Source organism: Zygosaccharomyces rouxii, assembly GCF_000026365.1.
Source record: "Zygosaccharomyces rouxii strain CBS732 chromosome G complete sequence".
Taxonomy (NCBI): Eukaryota; Fungi; Ascomycota; class Saccharomycetes; order Saccharomycetales; family Saccharomycetaceae; genus Zygosaccharomyces; species Zygosaccharomyces rouxii.
The window spans coordinates 289,174-304,170 of NC_012996.1; the positions used below are offsets into that span (position 1 = coordinate 289,174).

Consider the following 14,997-nt stretch of genomic DNA (forward strand, 5'->3'; position numbering starts at 1 on the left):
TGATGTTTATATATATCGATTGCATTCGATGGAAGTTCCTAAAAACATTCATCTGGCAGTGTACCCGTATTGTACAAGGTTTAGCGGTTCACGAGAATCTTCACTTTTTTGCAAGTATTGCATGTCTCTGTGGTATAATGGTGGTAACACGGCCAATTGGCTATCGATATGGAATTGTTGCAATTTAATGGCATTAGCGGTAGTTTCGTCAATGGCTTTCTTTTGATTCTCTTGTTGATCCTCAAAAGTGACTAAGAAATTTCTTTCTAATTCTGTTGTCATTACTTTACGTCTGTGACTTCTAACGTAATCGGATAGCACTTCGAGCGATTTGTTTAATGAACCATTACCTCTTTTGTAGACGAGTCTAATGGTATCTGATGAAGCAGTTACTTCAATTCCCATTGCATGTTTGAAGGGGATGACGATTGAATTGTAAAAATCGTGATCTAATACCATAGGTTGATCCAATTTAACAATAGTTTCGCAACCATAAGATCCACTGATCAACTCTTTTGCAGCTTGGAGACAATTGTTATCAGTGCCTCTTACTTCCAATAAGTAGTTATCAGTAGGTTCCTCAGTGGGGAAATCGACAAAAGCCTTGTGATTTTTCTCAATGTTGGCAATAGTTTGAGCAATTGAAGGTGATGATGATGACAATAGGAAACGGTATTGGCCCCTAGAAAGTTTCACTAGAGCTAGGGGGCGTAATTTGCTACATTCTTGAGCTAAAAGAGCCAGTTCCTCTCTAGCTTGGGGTATTGCAGAAACATTCTTATAGGGACATCTAATGACGACGTTGTCATACCTTGTGCATGAAAGATCATTTTGAGGTAAGAAAAAAGTGCTTGAAAATTGGACGAAAACATTGTATTTTTTCATTGTTGCTTGAATCACAGAACCACCAGGTCCAATGACTGGACGGTGATAAATTTCTGGTATGAAAAATGCCTCCTCTGCAGGTAATTCATTAATCACTAGGTTGCAAGCTCTAATAAATTCAGGAGTAGAATCTGCGATTAACGTTAAAAACATATTATCATCATCTTCCAATCTTTCCAATTTAATCAAACAATGAACTGTTTCCATGACTCTTGTCAGTTTCCCATTTTTTTTACCAGATATAAAATCCTCATAATCCATGTGAATTTCAAATATAGCTCGTAATTGTCTTACTGCAGATGCTGGATGAATTGCCGCCACTTGTTTGAAAATCGTGGAAGTATGATCTGTGGCTGTAGGAGAATGGTTGCCAATGACAAGTAATTGATTTTCTTTAGAAGGTATTGTAACGACAATTAAATCTTCCATTACCACTTGCCTTATAGAATCTTCGTTAAACTGGAAATTTTTGTCCATCGTAACTTGAACTTCTAAGATTCGGTGTAAAATGTTAATAGTAAATGCCTTAATGAGAGCTTCCAACAATGGTAAGCAAGTTGAACGGAATTCGATACAACTATCGGTGACCTTCACAAGCGATTGGTATTTAATCATAAGCCTGTTAAGTTCTAGACGGTAGTGTTTTTGGATGTAGAGTAATTTACCGCTTGACAATGAGTTGAATCTACGAAAGTAGACGGGTGATTGTGGAGGTCGTTGTGCCATGTGAGCTAAAAAATCTTTAGCGGCCAATACCAATGAGTAAACTTTACCGCACAGAACCACTTGAGGTCTAAATCTCGATTCACGACCAGAATCCCTATCCATTGGTAATGTCAAGGCAGAGACATAAGCCTGCGTTTGGAATGCCTGCTGAACATATTTCAAATTAGCCATATCAATACCAGCTACGCTTGGTAAAAGTGAATGAGCATCTAGATCCAAATATTCAACAAATAATGCTGGCCCTGCACCTCTTGAACTACGGTATAACTCCACTAATGACCATAGGTGAATTTCACCAGCGACTACATGGGATTGAAATCCTAATATATGCACATAGAGTGGGAAATTACCCGCTAATTGCGAAGCACCATAGACTGGTTCCTTGGTGACAACTATTTCCACATCAAATTCATTAGCGAGTTCAATCAATCTTTGTCTTAATTCACCTAAAAATGATTCCACGTTGGTAGCTAAATCTCTAACGGGGATGGCTGTACAAACTACTGGCTCTGTATCACACACCTCTGTAACACCTTGGATAGTATAAACACCTTGTTGATCCTCTCTACGTACAACTGAAACACATTTAGCATCTTGAGGGACTCCATTTACGAGACAACGACTATTCCCCCAGACAGCGCTACCCCAGGCGGCACTTTTGTCCTTATTAGACTTCCATAACCTACCGGTTTGGAAAACATGAGGTAGCTCTACGAATGCACTTGAATTAAAATGGGTATAAATGTGCATGGCAATCGCAAAAACGCAATGCCTCAGATAGACGCTTTTTATCGTCTAGTGATTAAATTAATTGTGAATTTAAAGAAAAGGACTCTTTTTTATTCAATTGTTACCAACGGACCTTTGTGAAGGAAGGTTTACCGCAGGGATCTTTGTTTGTTGATGTTAGATCGGACACGAAATTACTACATTGATCGTGGGTTACCCGGTTATGTAGTATTACCCGAACAAGATGGCATATTCTAGAGAAGAGACAGGTAATGCGAGCCTCAGGTTACAACCACGTTTGACGACTACTAACTGCAAAGTATGAGGTGCGACTTGACTATTGTAGCCTCCTTAGACTTACTAGACTAGCCTTCACCTGGATAACACAATAAAATGTATAATGTTATCATGTTTTTCCTTGATTAGAGTATTGCCGCCTATACTTTAGGGCACGTAATGTTATTATTTCCCGCAATTAAATCTTGATTTAATAAGGCATGATATTGTCAATTGTGATTCACTAAAGCGTTAGAACTCTGTTCCGAACAATTAGCATGGTTTCGTGGTCTAGTAGGTTATGGCATCTGCTTAACACGCAGAACGTCCCCGGTTCGATCCCGGGCGAAATCATTTTTTTCTTTTTACCATCTATGATGCTTTTAAAACAGACGTAGAATCCCTTTGGGCACTTTTGAAGCCTGCCCATATATTGCACCCTTACTATGCAATTTGATAAGCAGTTCATATTACGTACAATAATTGTGGACAGACGCTATCTAATATTAGCCTTCAAGGTGCCAGAACTAGTTGGGGTTCGAATCGGCTAAAATGATAACAATACATAGAGAGCTCTAAACCTCAAGTGGACCGGAGATATAGCTCAATTGGTAGAAAACTAGTTTCTTAGGGATCATATCATCAAGTATTAGTGACCCAATCTAGAAAAACCTGTTACTCTAAGGAGAAATCGGACCTTATTACAATTCATCTGATAATAAAAGTCCTTTATATTATGAGTTACCTTCAAACAATCCAGAACTTCGTCCTCGTTAGCTCAGTTGGTAGAGCGTTCGGCTTTTAAGCAAGAACGAGGAACCGAAATGTCAGGGGTTCGAGCCCCCTACGAGGAGTTCTTTTTTTTCTCGTTAGCCTCATCGGTAGTTAACTAATTACGAAGGAATGCAGGGGTGGCCTCGAAGACGGAACAACTTCGCCAAGCCATAGTAACCGTGAATGTTTCCACGAGTTATTAAAAAACTTCGTTTCTTATTGTTTCAACCTTAATTAACTAAAGAAACTAACACACTCTCTAACTTTCCTTCAATAGGGAAAAAATATCAAAACAATTCAAAAATACAAGAGTAGATATTATAATAATAGGATAAAGAGGTCAAGATAATTTTCCCGCTCGATGCCCATCCTGAGAAATCCGTTAAGACGTTCGAAAACTGCATCTAGCATGCCTCAAACTCAGGGCTATCCAACAAGCTCAGAGTTCCCATACCCTTACAAACCAAAGACGGAAATACCAGCCAAAAAATTTATTGAATTCAATGATGCTAATTTTGCGACGTTGTTCTGGCCATCAGTATCTAAACCCAAGGGTCGTGTTCTCATTGTCCATGGGTTTGGGGAATATTCACGTCTTCAACACCGTTTGATGGATCAACTAGCACTCAACGGCTACGAATCATGGACCTTTGATCAAAGAGGTGCAGGCGAAACATCTGAAGGAAAGGAAAGAGGTAGGACTAATGAATTCCACGTTTTCAACGATCTAGATCATTTTATCGAACTGAACTATAAAGAAACCCAGGAGAAAGGCATTCCTCTAATTCTGTTCGGCCATTCAATGGGCGGTGGTATTACATTAAACTACGGTATTCGTGGTACTCACAAGGAAAAAATCGCTGCTTACTCTACAACAGGTCCATTAGTCGTTTTGCATCCACACTCTGCTCCCTCCAGTGCAATTATTCTAGTTGCTCCACTATTGGCAACATTTCTACCTAATTTCCAAATAAACAGTGGACTAGATGTGGACGCAATTGCAGGCGATCCACAATACAAGAAGTTTCTACTTCATGATGAGCCACTGGGCATGCCGCTAATCGGTACTTTGAGACAGATATACGATTTCCTACAGAGAGGAAAACAGCTTGATGAAAACTCCGATGGCTATGTGACCAAATTTGTAAAAAGACCACTATTTATCATGCACGGTGCGAATGACACTATTAATGACCCTGCGGCAACCAAACGGTTCTACAACAACTCAACACTAACAGACAAAAAGCTCGAGGTATACCCCGGCATGGTACACTCATTGCTATCACTAGAGAACGACGAAAATTTTGCAAAAGTGTTTGATGATTACAGAGAGTGGCTAGACAGTAAATTTGCTTAGATTCTTCTAGAATCCACATTTGCACACTTTAGTCTATAGTCATACGTAGTAAACAATACTGATACAGTAAATCAGCCGAATCTACGGCTTGCCTTTAATCTTTCTACAGCTTCGTTTGTCGTCATAGTACTAAGAGGCTGAGAGGTTGGAGTCACTGTTGTAACAACGAAACAATACGGATTATCTCGAGAGTCGTTGCTATCCAGATTACTTGCGTTAATTAATTTCATCTACAAAGTAGCGTGCCAAGCGTCATCTCTGAAAAACTTGTCTCACCACTATAGATCTGAAACAGAAACGAACCTCATTGTACTGGCGCTTTCTTTCGGTCCACAGCAATCCTTCATCGTGTCGCGTCTGATGTCCTTGGAGGACCGGAATCATGTCACGGAGTGCGTCACCCGGTGCTGGAAGAAAAAAAAAAAAAAAAAAAAAAAAACGATGCGTGGGAAGAAAAGGAAAGGCCCCTAAGGGATGATTTCTCCACACCGCCGGTGAGAATAACAAGAATGATAATAATCACGTATCAGTATAATTGTATAAATGAACTTCTTGGTATGCGAATCATATAGTGTCAAAACTATATGTCTGTAACACCATCTGTGGGTATTAGTTTTCACGAGCTTGTATTGCAGGAGGAGTATTTAATGTCATTGCGTCCAATATTGATGTACGCAAGTACTAAACGACCAACAAGTTGCAGGTCACAGGATATATTTGAGAGAGCCGTTCAGGATCCGTTCGGATGGTCAAGTGAGGATTCACCGCCATCTTTTAGCGGATTCAACGGTTTCAGTAAAAGTGACAGTTTTAACGGATTTGATAGGTGGTGTATGGGCGGAAATAATGGTAGTGACAGTAGTACTAGTAGTACGAAAGATGGTAATGGAGTGCCGAAATCATCACAATCACCACCAAGGAGTAATAGTATACCAACACATTTGTTTGGTCTAGAGCGGTACGTTTCGAGTGGACTGGATGAGTTGAGTGCTAGGGATTGTGCGCCATTGGGGAAGCAACGTAAGAAGAGTTTTATCGAGATGTCGTTAGCTAGTTCCTTTTCAAGAGATGAATAATATAAGGAGTTGATTTTATAATATATGTAATGTAATATAGAATTTGGGTTATTACGGGTCTGGCTGCGGTTAGCCGCGGTCGGTTAGTGGGCGGCACGCGGAAGTGGACGGGAATGTGGGGAGAGAGGGGAGTTAGAGGATAATTATTGGGTGGCAAATGAGGGAAAAGGAGGTTATAAAAGGAGAGCAGAGCGGCAAGAAGAACTTAATCTTTTACACACCACTTTGAGCGGAGCGAAATGCAACAGTTTTGGTTCTTTTCTAAAAGAACCCGCCAGAGGCATGGGATCTGGGGGGGATCAATATAAATAATTGTCTTACAGCGACTGCTCTAAGATGATGGGTACTGGGGGGAAATGGGGTTGGTAATTTGGTGCAGTTACCGTTCAAGTTGTGGGGTTTAGCGAGCAGACACTGTTTTGGGTCCATTTTTTTAGTAGAATCTGTCGAAACTACTGTCGTGTCGCGGTTGAGATGGGGTCTGGGGGTGTGCATTGATGACTGTAGAGGAGTCGTTGGTGTATAAGATTGACACCCCGGGGGAAATAAATGGTGGTTGGTAAGAGAACAAGCGAAAGTAGGGATCTGGGGAATGATACAGAAAGCTTTATTTTAGCCGCCGTCGTATAGCTAGCGGCTTATGGGATAAAGAAGAGCGTGGCGAAGAGTGTTTTATTTCTCGTTGGGAAAAAAGAGTAGGATACATGGAAAGCTGGGGGTTCTAAAAAAAGAGATGTAATTCAGACACTGCAATTACATGGCGGCAATGAGTGAGAACATGCATTGCGACTGGAGCAGCGCCGTATTGATGGTGACAATCGGTGCAATCTGAAGAAATTAAGACTTTAACTCGATGCAGTTGCCATTTAACCTGCGAGCGCAGCGAACAGGAACTGTTTTGGTTCTTTTTTAAAAGAACGGGGCGTATTGTAATCTATAGTTCGGGGCAGGTTTGCAGAAACAAGGTTATTGCCAGCTACAGACTGTTTCTATTCATTTGTAAAAGATCTATGAGTACTGATCACGGTGCTTGGTTCTTTGAGCGTCTGCAATCAGTAAGATAGAGAAAGGTTGAGAATCGGTTTTTTACAGGCGTACAGGATCGTTTCCAAGATGAACTAGTTGGGTACCAGCGCTTGGAAAGAAGCTAACTGCTGACCTTGAACGTAGCAATTGCACAAAAGGAAACCACTTTCAGTGGAATAAGGTATTTGCAAGATCTACGCGTATTGCATCTGTAAGAAAACGAGCCATTAGTATTTATCATAAATAAACGCGATGCAATTGGCGTGCAATGATGGTCGCAATTAGCTTGCAAATACTGAGTAATAGTACCGGAACTGCTTTTATGTGAATACAATATTCGGAGACCTCTTCGGGCTATTTCGATTTGAAGAAAGAGCTACTTTTTTAACCGCTATGTACGTACAGGATGATATGGATTTGGCTTCAACATTCAACTCGATTCAAATGATGACAAGAGTACTTCCTACATGACTGCGGCAATCGCACATCTGCAAAGACAATACAGGTCTTTATGAGCCATAACGCTTCTAGCGAGTCCGATAACGGCTTTGACGACATTCAGGACGTAGATGTGGATGTTTTAGACGCTCAAGACGTCCCTGATGTCGATGTACCAGAAATGCAAGCGCAGGATGCGCAAGATGTTCTAGGTACGTTAGATCAACAGGCTTCAAGCGAACACGCTTGTGCTTATTGCGGTATCGATTCTCCTTCGTGTGTGGTGAAGTGTAACTCCTGCCGTCGTTGGTTTTGTAATTCTAAGAACGGAGCTTCCACTTCACACATTGTTAATCATTTGGTACTTGCACATCACAACGTGGTTTCATTGCATCCAGAATCTGATTTGGGAGATACAGTTTTAGAGTGTTACAATTGTGGTTGTAAAAATGTTTTCCTACTGGGTTTTGTCTCTGCAAGAGGTGAAGCTGTTGTAGTTTTACTATGCCGTATTCCCTGTGCACAGGCAAAGAACGCCAACTGGGATACTGAACAATGGCAACCATTAATTGAAAATCGTCAGTTTTTGAACTGGGTTGCGGAAGAACCTAATGATGAGGAAAGATTGGAGGCAAGACTTATTACGCCAACACAAATTTCTAAGTTAGAGGCCAAATGGAAATCTGATAAAAATGCTACTATTAATGATATAGATGCTCCAGAGGAACAAGAAGAAATTCCCTCTGCTCTTCTGCGTTACCAAGATGCTTATGAATATCAAAGGTCTTATGGTCCGTTGATCAAATTGGAAGCTGATTACGATAAAACTTTGAAAGAATCTCAAGCTTTAGAACACATTTCTGTCACATGGTCCTTAGGTTTGAACAACCGTCATTTGGCATCGTTTGCGCTTTCAACATTCGAATCAAACGAACTTAAGATTGCAGTAGGTGATGAGATGATTCTTCGTTATTCCGGATCTCTACATCCAGAATGGCACGGAAGAGGTTATATTGTACGCCCTCCAAATAGTTTCCAAGACGAATTCACCTTAGAGTTGAAACCCAGCAAAACGCCACCGCCAACTCATTTGGGTACTGGATTTACAGCTGAATTCATATGGAAGGGTACGTCTTATGATAGAATGCAAGATGCTTTGAAAAAATTTGCGTTAGATAAAAAATCCATCTCCGGATTTCTTTACTACAAAATTTTAGGACATCAAGTGGTCGATATAGCCTTTGATGTCCCATTGCCTAAAGAATTCTCTATTCCCTTTTTCGCACCACTAAATGCTTCCCAATCTCATGCTGTGGAACATGCTTTACAAAGACCACTCTCATTGATTCAAGGTCCACCTGGTACAGGTAAGACCGTGACATCTGCTACCATTGTTTACCACTTATCAAAGCTTCACAAGGATCGTATCTTAGTGTGTGCACCATCTAACGTTGCTGTAGACCATTTAGCTGCAAAACTGCGTATGTTAGGTCTGAAAGTTGTACGTTTAACCGCTAGGAGTAGAGAGGATGTGGAAAGTTCCGTATCAGATTTAGCATTGCACAATCTAGTGTCAAGATCAGCTAAGGGTGAGTTGAAGAAATTATTGAAATTAAAAGAAGAAGTTGGTGAACTCTCTGTTAAGGACACCAAAAAATTTGTGAAGATGGTGAAAATTGCAGAATCTGACATTTTAAAGAAAGCTGACGTTGTCTGTTGTACATGTGTTGGTGCTGGTGATAGACGTCTAGGTGCTAAATTTAAAACCGTTCTAATCGATGAAAGTACTCAAGCATCTGAACCTGAATGTCTAATACCTATAGTAAAGGGGGCCATCCAAGTAATCCTTGTTGGTGATCACCAGCAATTGGGACCAGTTATCTTAGAACGTAAGGCAGGTGATGCTGGTTTGAAACAATCGCTTTTTGAAAGGTTGATCTCCTTAGGCCACGTTCCTCTACGTTTAGAAGTTCAATATCGTATGAACCCCCACTTGAGTGAATTTCCTAGCAATATGTTTTACGAAGGTAGTCTCCAAAATGGTGTAACTATAGAACAACGTACTGTTCCTAATAGTACTTTCCCATGGCCTATTCATGAGGTTCCTATGATGTTTTGGGCTAATTACGGTAGAGAAGAGATTTCTGCCAATGGTACATCTTACTTGAACCGTATTGAAGCTATGAACTGTGAACGTATCATAACACGACTGTTCAAAGATGGGGTGAAACCAGAACAGATTGGTGTTATTACACCTTATGAAGGTCAAAGAGCTTACATTTTGCAGTACATGCAAATGAATGGGTCTTTAGACACAGACCTTTATGTCAACGTAGAGGTTGCTTCTGTGGATGCTTTTCAGGGTCGTGAAAAAGACTACATTATTTTGTCCTGTGTACGTGCTAATGACCAGCAGTCAATCGGGTTCTTAAGCGATTCTCGTCGTATGAATGTTGGTTTGACTCGTGCTAAATATGGGTTAGTGATCCTCGGTAACCCAAGAGCGTTGTCTACAAACGTTTTATGGAATAATCTGCTGATCCATTTCAGAGAAAAAGGTTGTCTAGTGGAAGGTTCTTTGAACAATTTACAACTCTGTACTGTGCAACTAACCAGAGTTCGTCAACATAAGAAAGGACGCCAGGACAAATTCCCATTTAATTTGGGCCCGGAAGTTGGTGAATTTTCTTCATCCAACGATTTCGATACCCAGAGCTTAATGTCGTTTGGTGGCCAAGCAGATACTTTCAATGATGTATACGCGGCTACTAACGAACTTGCATCATATTTGAATAACGAAGCGTGGAATGCTAAAGAGTACAGGCCCTCGACTGACAAAAAATCAACTCAACAGAAAGAAGACGTGACTGCAGAACTGAACAAGCAAGTCGAATCATTAAATATATAGTTTTTCGATCTTGTAATTATTACTTTTCTTCATTTTTTGACTGTAATCGTTTTCCGAAGTTATGACAAAGATATTCACAATTGAGAAAAGAGTGAAGATATTAATTTCTATTAAAAAGAGAAAATGCTTTTAATTTAGTAGTCGAACAAACCTGTATAAATTTATATATATACAATTACGTTTTATTTTGTTTTACTTCATTGTACTTCATTATCCTCAGTTGAAATTTTATGCTGCCTGAGCTAAGTGGAACACCTTTTTATGCAAAAAAAAAAAAATAGCACTCAAGTAGACCTTTTGAAAAGTCTTTTCAATTTCCCTGGACTTTTATCTCTATTCTTCTCCTTGGAACTCCCGGGTATTATCTTTGGTAATCTTTTAGATTTCAATCTTGTGATATTTCTACTTAGAGACGAAGAACTCTCTGAAGTGGAAGCATATACTGGAGGTCCATCGGTAGTATCCAAACAGTCAATACCTCCCCATGTAACAATGTTGTCAAATAGGGCAGATTTTTTAGTTTTAAAATCAAATAATTTCTCGAGACCTTTCAAGTCTCCCAAATCTCCCCGTAAATTGGCGATCAATTTTTTATCCTTTGTGAAATAAGTGTTGTCGGCTAAGAACTCAGAATAATTAGGTTGGTTAAGCACCACTTCGGAGGGATATTCATAATCCGTTAGCATCTGGGTAAGATTACCAATTTTATGGTACAACAACATCGATTCTTGTTTCAACTGCTCTATGATATCCTCATTCAAATTTGGATTCTCATGCGGTTTATTATCATCCGAAGTAGGAGTTTCACCTCCTTCCAAATACTTAAGTAGATCACTGCCAAAAATCTCAGTGTTGTTTTCTGTAATCTTTTCAAATTCTAAGCCTCTAATCATCAATTTTTGGCCCATGACTGGTCTATCACATATCACATCGTCAGTCCCAAATTTCATGTTCTTGAGCAGATGAAGATTCCCCTCCTTTCTGATCGTTATGCTAGCTAAAAATGTAAAGATCTCAGTTTCTCTTAGATGTTTGTCGATAAGATATGGGTTCATTGGCAATTCTTTCAATTCCTCCTTGTTCATCGTCAAATTAGGTCTTGCTACACATCCTGCCAATTTCAACTTCTTTGGAGAAAAATCTATTTTCTTGAGAGTCACTTTATCAATGTAATCTAAAAGTTCGGATTTATGGGACTCTATGAATTCGTTCATTAAAATCATAAATGGCTCTTTATTGCCAAAATAGGTTATGTTTGAAAGGTTTAATAGCACTTTGCAAATAAGCGTTAGATTTCTCTGAGAAGTTTCATCCAAATGTTCTGATACCCAATTAAATAATTTCGGATTTAGGATTACTGGACAGAAAAATCTTAGGAAAAGTACACCGGATACGCAATTTAAAGTAGTATTGAAGTCGTCCTCCATGCAAATCAATTCCAATTTTTTCCTGAAAGTTCGCATCTGTTCCCTGATACTCATCGGGAGGTCATTACTTGTGGTATAGATTCTATGCCAAAGCTGGCCAACATAATGGCTTAAAGTTTCCTTGTTTCGTGCTACAATTTCTTGCACCAACGCAGGATCACGTTCTTCGATTCTTGCAGGATCCAATTCACAACTAACCTGTTTATCAATAACATCTCTAAGGACGTCTCCAATAGATTTATCCAAATATTCATGCCCTACTCGGTAGAAATATTTCTCCATGGATATTGTTAACACGGAATTACCTCTAAATAATGTGCTGTAGATGTGAGAGGAAGTTTTGTTTTGAATTGTGTTTCTTGCAATAGAACTGTCTACTACAGATAATTCCCTTTTCAATAATGCACCAAACCAATCATTTTCTCTATTGAGGGCCTGAAATATATCTAGGAAAATATCTGAAATGTTATCGATTTTAACATCAACCCCATCCGAAAAATCTTGAACCAAACCACAAAGTTCTTCAGGGTCTACGATTTGTAACAGTTTTTCCATTCTGGTAAAATTAGAAGACGGAAGTACTAGAATTAAACTTGATACGATTTTTATGCACAATGTACCAATTTCTTCATTTTTTCTGATGGCAGACATCACTGGCAACCTAGTTTCCTTAATCAATTTGGGATCGTTAATATTTTCCTGGGACAATTCTATGTATCCAATAGTTTTATCTGGTGTTTTAGCATCAAACGATCTTTTCTTAATGTCCAGCCTTAGGTCGTTAACTAGTAATGATTCATGAAATTTGAAAATTTCTCTCCAAAATGGTGAGTAAGATTGATCCACCACAGGTGTGCGGCCGCATTTGTACCCCCACATTGATAATTCAACATATAATGAAGGTAATTCATCATCAACTTCTGATTCTTTAAAACGACCTTCTAGAATGGAAAGAGAAAATGAATTGGAAACACGTACGTGGTTTGACTTATCAGCAGCGATTAATGAGAAATTCTCTGCGATTGCAAACGATTTTAATGCAACGAACCAATCTTCTACATCGATCTTCAATGGGAATTTTAAAAGTATTGCAGAATTATGAGCATGTTTCGAAGTATGAATAAATTTTTGATTCCTAACGAGTTTTAAGCTCTTCCTCAAACTAGGGATCGCCTTAAGGAACAGGTAGTTTTCGGTTCCCAGTGAAGAATCAGGAATACGAATTTCTGATCGCAGTAAAACAGCTATATTCAACGAATAGATTAAAGTACCATCCTGCTGCAATAATAGATCTAGAACACCATTAGATTTTAAAACCCCCATTGCAGGAAACCAACCTTCTTCTATTTCAGAATTGGGTAAAAAATCAGGTTTATTCAGTTTGTTATCAACTGGGACAATCTTGTTTAAAACGGGACCAAAGACATATAATTGGGAAACTAGTAAATTCGTAGCACCATCATCTCCATCTAATACAGGTTTCTGAGGTGTGAATTTTTCAAATATACCATTTTTCCTCAATCCACTCCACCACATAAGTGCACAAACCAATTCTTCAAAAGTACTTGCATCTTGAACCCTTAGATAAATCTTCTTTAAGCCTACGGAAACTTGAATCGTGGGGAAAACTCCATTATGCTTTTCAATGAACTTAACCTTACAATTTTGTAGGTGGTCTATTAAATCTGATTCATCAGTTTCCTTACAACATCGCAGTGACCCAACATCTGTAATTTGGCACCTATTCTTGTTCCAACTATTACTAGAGTGTAGGTCGTACGACCAATAGACATCGCCTCCAAAACTACCTCTGAGAGATTGCATTGTAGACAGGAATTTATCCAGATCAAATCTGGCTCGTGAGAATGAACTTCTCACCGAGGAATCAGACATAGTTTCCTGAGCCAGTAGAATTGAATCAGGATCCTTTACACAAGCAAGGGACTAAGTACAAATCCGTAATTCAACTAACAACTTCTATGTAGTTTTAAATTGTGCCTCTTTTCGAAACAACGCCGCGTTCTTTACATTGATTCAAATTCTAGACATCTGTAACTCGCAATCAAGAATTATTGTAAGAATAGTTCACATACCATATATAAAATATAAAACTAGCTAAACAATCGTGAAATTCGATAAAAAGACCAATTGCTCATCGTAATCGGTATGTGTGTGATTTAAAAGATTCTATGTCAATAATTTGGGTGAAAAAATTCTCTGGTGACTAGTCCATCTGAATTCGATTTACATTATTCTTGTTCATGGGTTGTAAGCTTGTATTAATTAGTTAATCAATTCATGGAAAACATCTTAGGGCCTTCACCTTCGGGACCGATGTATTTTGGATCTCTCCATGGACCGACATCGGACAAGTATAGACCACCTTCAGATTCAGACACCTTGGATTTACCACCGAATTTTTCAGGTAGATTTTCGGCAGGAATTTGTTTCAACAGATCCTTTTGGTAAGATGAACTTAAGATAAAAATCTTTGAAACAGTAACTGGATCCAAAAATGGTTTGAACAGTTTGAAAGCTGTTGAGAAACCGAATGGTGCGTTAATTAAATAGAATTTACCCATTCTTTCAGGATAGTAGTTTTGGCCAATGTTAGAAGCTTCCTTCACATAGGATAAAACTTGGTAAGCACTTGAAATGGAAATACCCTTCAAGTCCATAATGGTACAAGAAGTCTCTTGCAAATATCCGCTGTATCTAGAGCATGCAGGCAATCTATATTTGCAGAAGGATTCGTATTCCCAGATCAAATTCTTTATCATACGTTCTTGTGTCGTAATCTTGTACATTTCAGTCAAATTGACAGAACCCAATTCTTCAAAATAGACTGGACGACCATCAACATCAGTCTTGTGGTAATATTGAGGATAATATTTAGCGACTAATGGCTTTTCGTCGTACCTGAAATCTTTCAAGATAGTATCAACACCATTTTCTTTCCTCCAGTTTTCACAGTTGACGTACATTTCCTTGGCAAGTTTCACATCAAACTTTCTGGCTCTCAAGAATCTCAATAGTGTGGAATCATCAGTTCTTTCGGTGTATCCTGCACTCTCTAAGATTGATCTCAATTCTGCAAGGGCCTTCTTTTGAGCATCATCTAAATTACCTGGAGTACCAGATCCAGCTTCTGGTCTGCAAGATTGTGGATAACTTTCAAAAATTTCTTTCTCTGCTGCCTACAAAATAGAAAAACCTGTTAGTAAAATGTATTCTTCTCATCATAACAACACTCCCCCGAGGAGTTACACGAAACATACCGTAACCATATTGAACACACTTAGCGTTTCTTTTCTATCTAATCAGCGATCCCCAACAAATAAATATGCAGATCAGTGTACGATTTCTCACTAGACC

General features: G+C 39.0%; 6 protein-coding genes and 2 non-coding genes across 8 annotated transcripts; 5 read left to right on the forward strand and 3 right to left on the reverse strand.

Moving 5' to 3' along the window:
• Positions 1 to 48: 48 nt before the first annotated feature.
• Positions 49 to 2,361, reverse strand: ZYRO0G03630g (uncharacterized protein; the record flags this gene model as incomplete). Its single annotated transcript, XM_002498114.1, has 1 exon — positions 49 to 2,361. The coding sequence occupies one exon, from the start codon at positions 2,359 to 2,361 to the stop codon at positions 49 to 51; it is 2,313 nt and encodes a 770-aa protein (XP_002498159.1).
• Positions 2,362 to 2,896: 535 nt separating this feature from the next.
• ZYRO0G03652r lies at positions 2,897 to 2,970 on the forward strand. Its single transcript has one exon. It is a non-coding gene; the product is annotated as a tRNA-Val (tRNA).
• Positions 2,971 to 3,383: 413 nt separating this feature from the next.
• Positions 3,384 to 3,470, forward strand: ZYRO0G03674r. The gene is given in 2 exon segments: positions 3,384 to 3,420; positions 3,435 to 3,470. It is a non-coding gene; the product is annotated as a tRNA-Lys (tRNA).
• Positions 3,471 to 3,751: 281 nt separating this feature from the next.
• YJU3 (acylglycerol lipase) lies at positions 3,752 to 4,747 on the forward strand (the record flags this gene model as incomplete). The annotated part of the gene is made up of 1 exon (XM_002498115.1): positions 3,752 to 4,747. The coding sequence occupies one exon, from the start codon at positions 3,752 to 3,754 to the stop codon at positions 4,745 to 4,747; it is 996 nt and encodes a 331-aa protein (XP_002498160.1).
• A 584-nt stretch (positions 4,748 to 5,331) lies between these two features.
• On the forward strand, positions 5,332 to 5,823 carry MBR1 (Mbr1p; the record flags this gene model as incomplete). The annotated part of the gene is made up of 1 exon (XM_002498116.1): positions 5,332 to 5,823. The coding sequence occupies one exon, from the start codon at positions 5,332 to 5,334 to the stop codon at positions 5,821 to 5,823; it is 492 nt and encodes a 163-aa protein (XP_002498161.1).
• A 1,537-nt stretch (positions 5,824 to 7,360) lies between these two features.
• On the forward strand, positions 7,361 to 10,195 carry NAM7 (ATP-dependent RNA helicase NAM7; the record flags this gene model as incomplete). Its single annotated transcript, XM_002498117.1, has 1 exon — positions 7,361 to 10,195. The coding sequence occupies one exon, from the start codon at positions 7,361 to 7,363 to the stop codon at positions 10,193 to 10,195; it is 2,835 nt and encodes a 944-aa protein (XP_002498162.1).
• A 284-nt stretch (positions 10,196 to 10,479) lies between these two features.
• BUD2 (GTPase-activating protein BUD2) lies at positions 10,480 to 13,515 on the reverse strand (the record flags this gene model as incomplete). Its single annotated transcript, XM_002498118.1, has 1 exon — positions 10,480 to 13,515. One exon carries the CDS (start codon positions 13,513 to 13,515, stop codon positions 10,480 to 10,482), a length of 3,036 nt encoding a protein of 1,011 aa, XP_002498163.1.
• A 398-nt stretch (positions 13,516 to 13,913) lies between these two features.
• Positions 13,914 to 14,909, reverse strand: ZYRO0G03784g (phosphatidylinositol/phosphatidylcholine transfer protein SEC14; the record flags this gene model as incomplete). Its single annotated transcript, XM_002498119.1, has 2 exons — positions 13,914 to 14,819; positions 14,901 to 14,909. 2 exons carry the CDS (start codon positions 14,907 to 14,909, stop codon positions 13,914 to 13,916), a joined length of 915 nt encoding a protein of 304 aa, XP_002498164.1.
• Between the last annotated feature and the right edge of the window lie 88 nt (positions 14,910 to 14,997).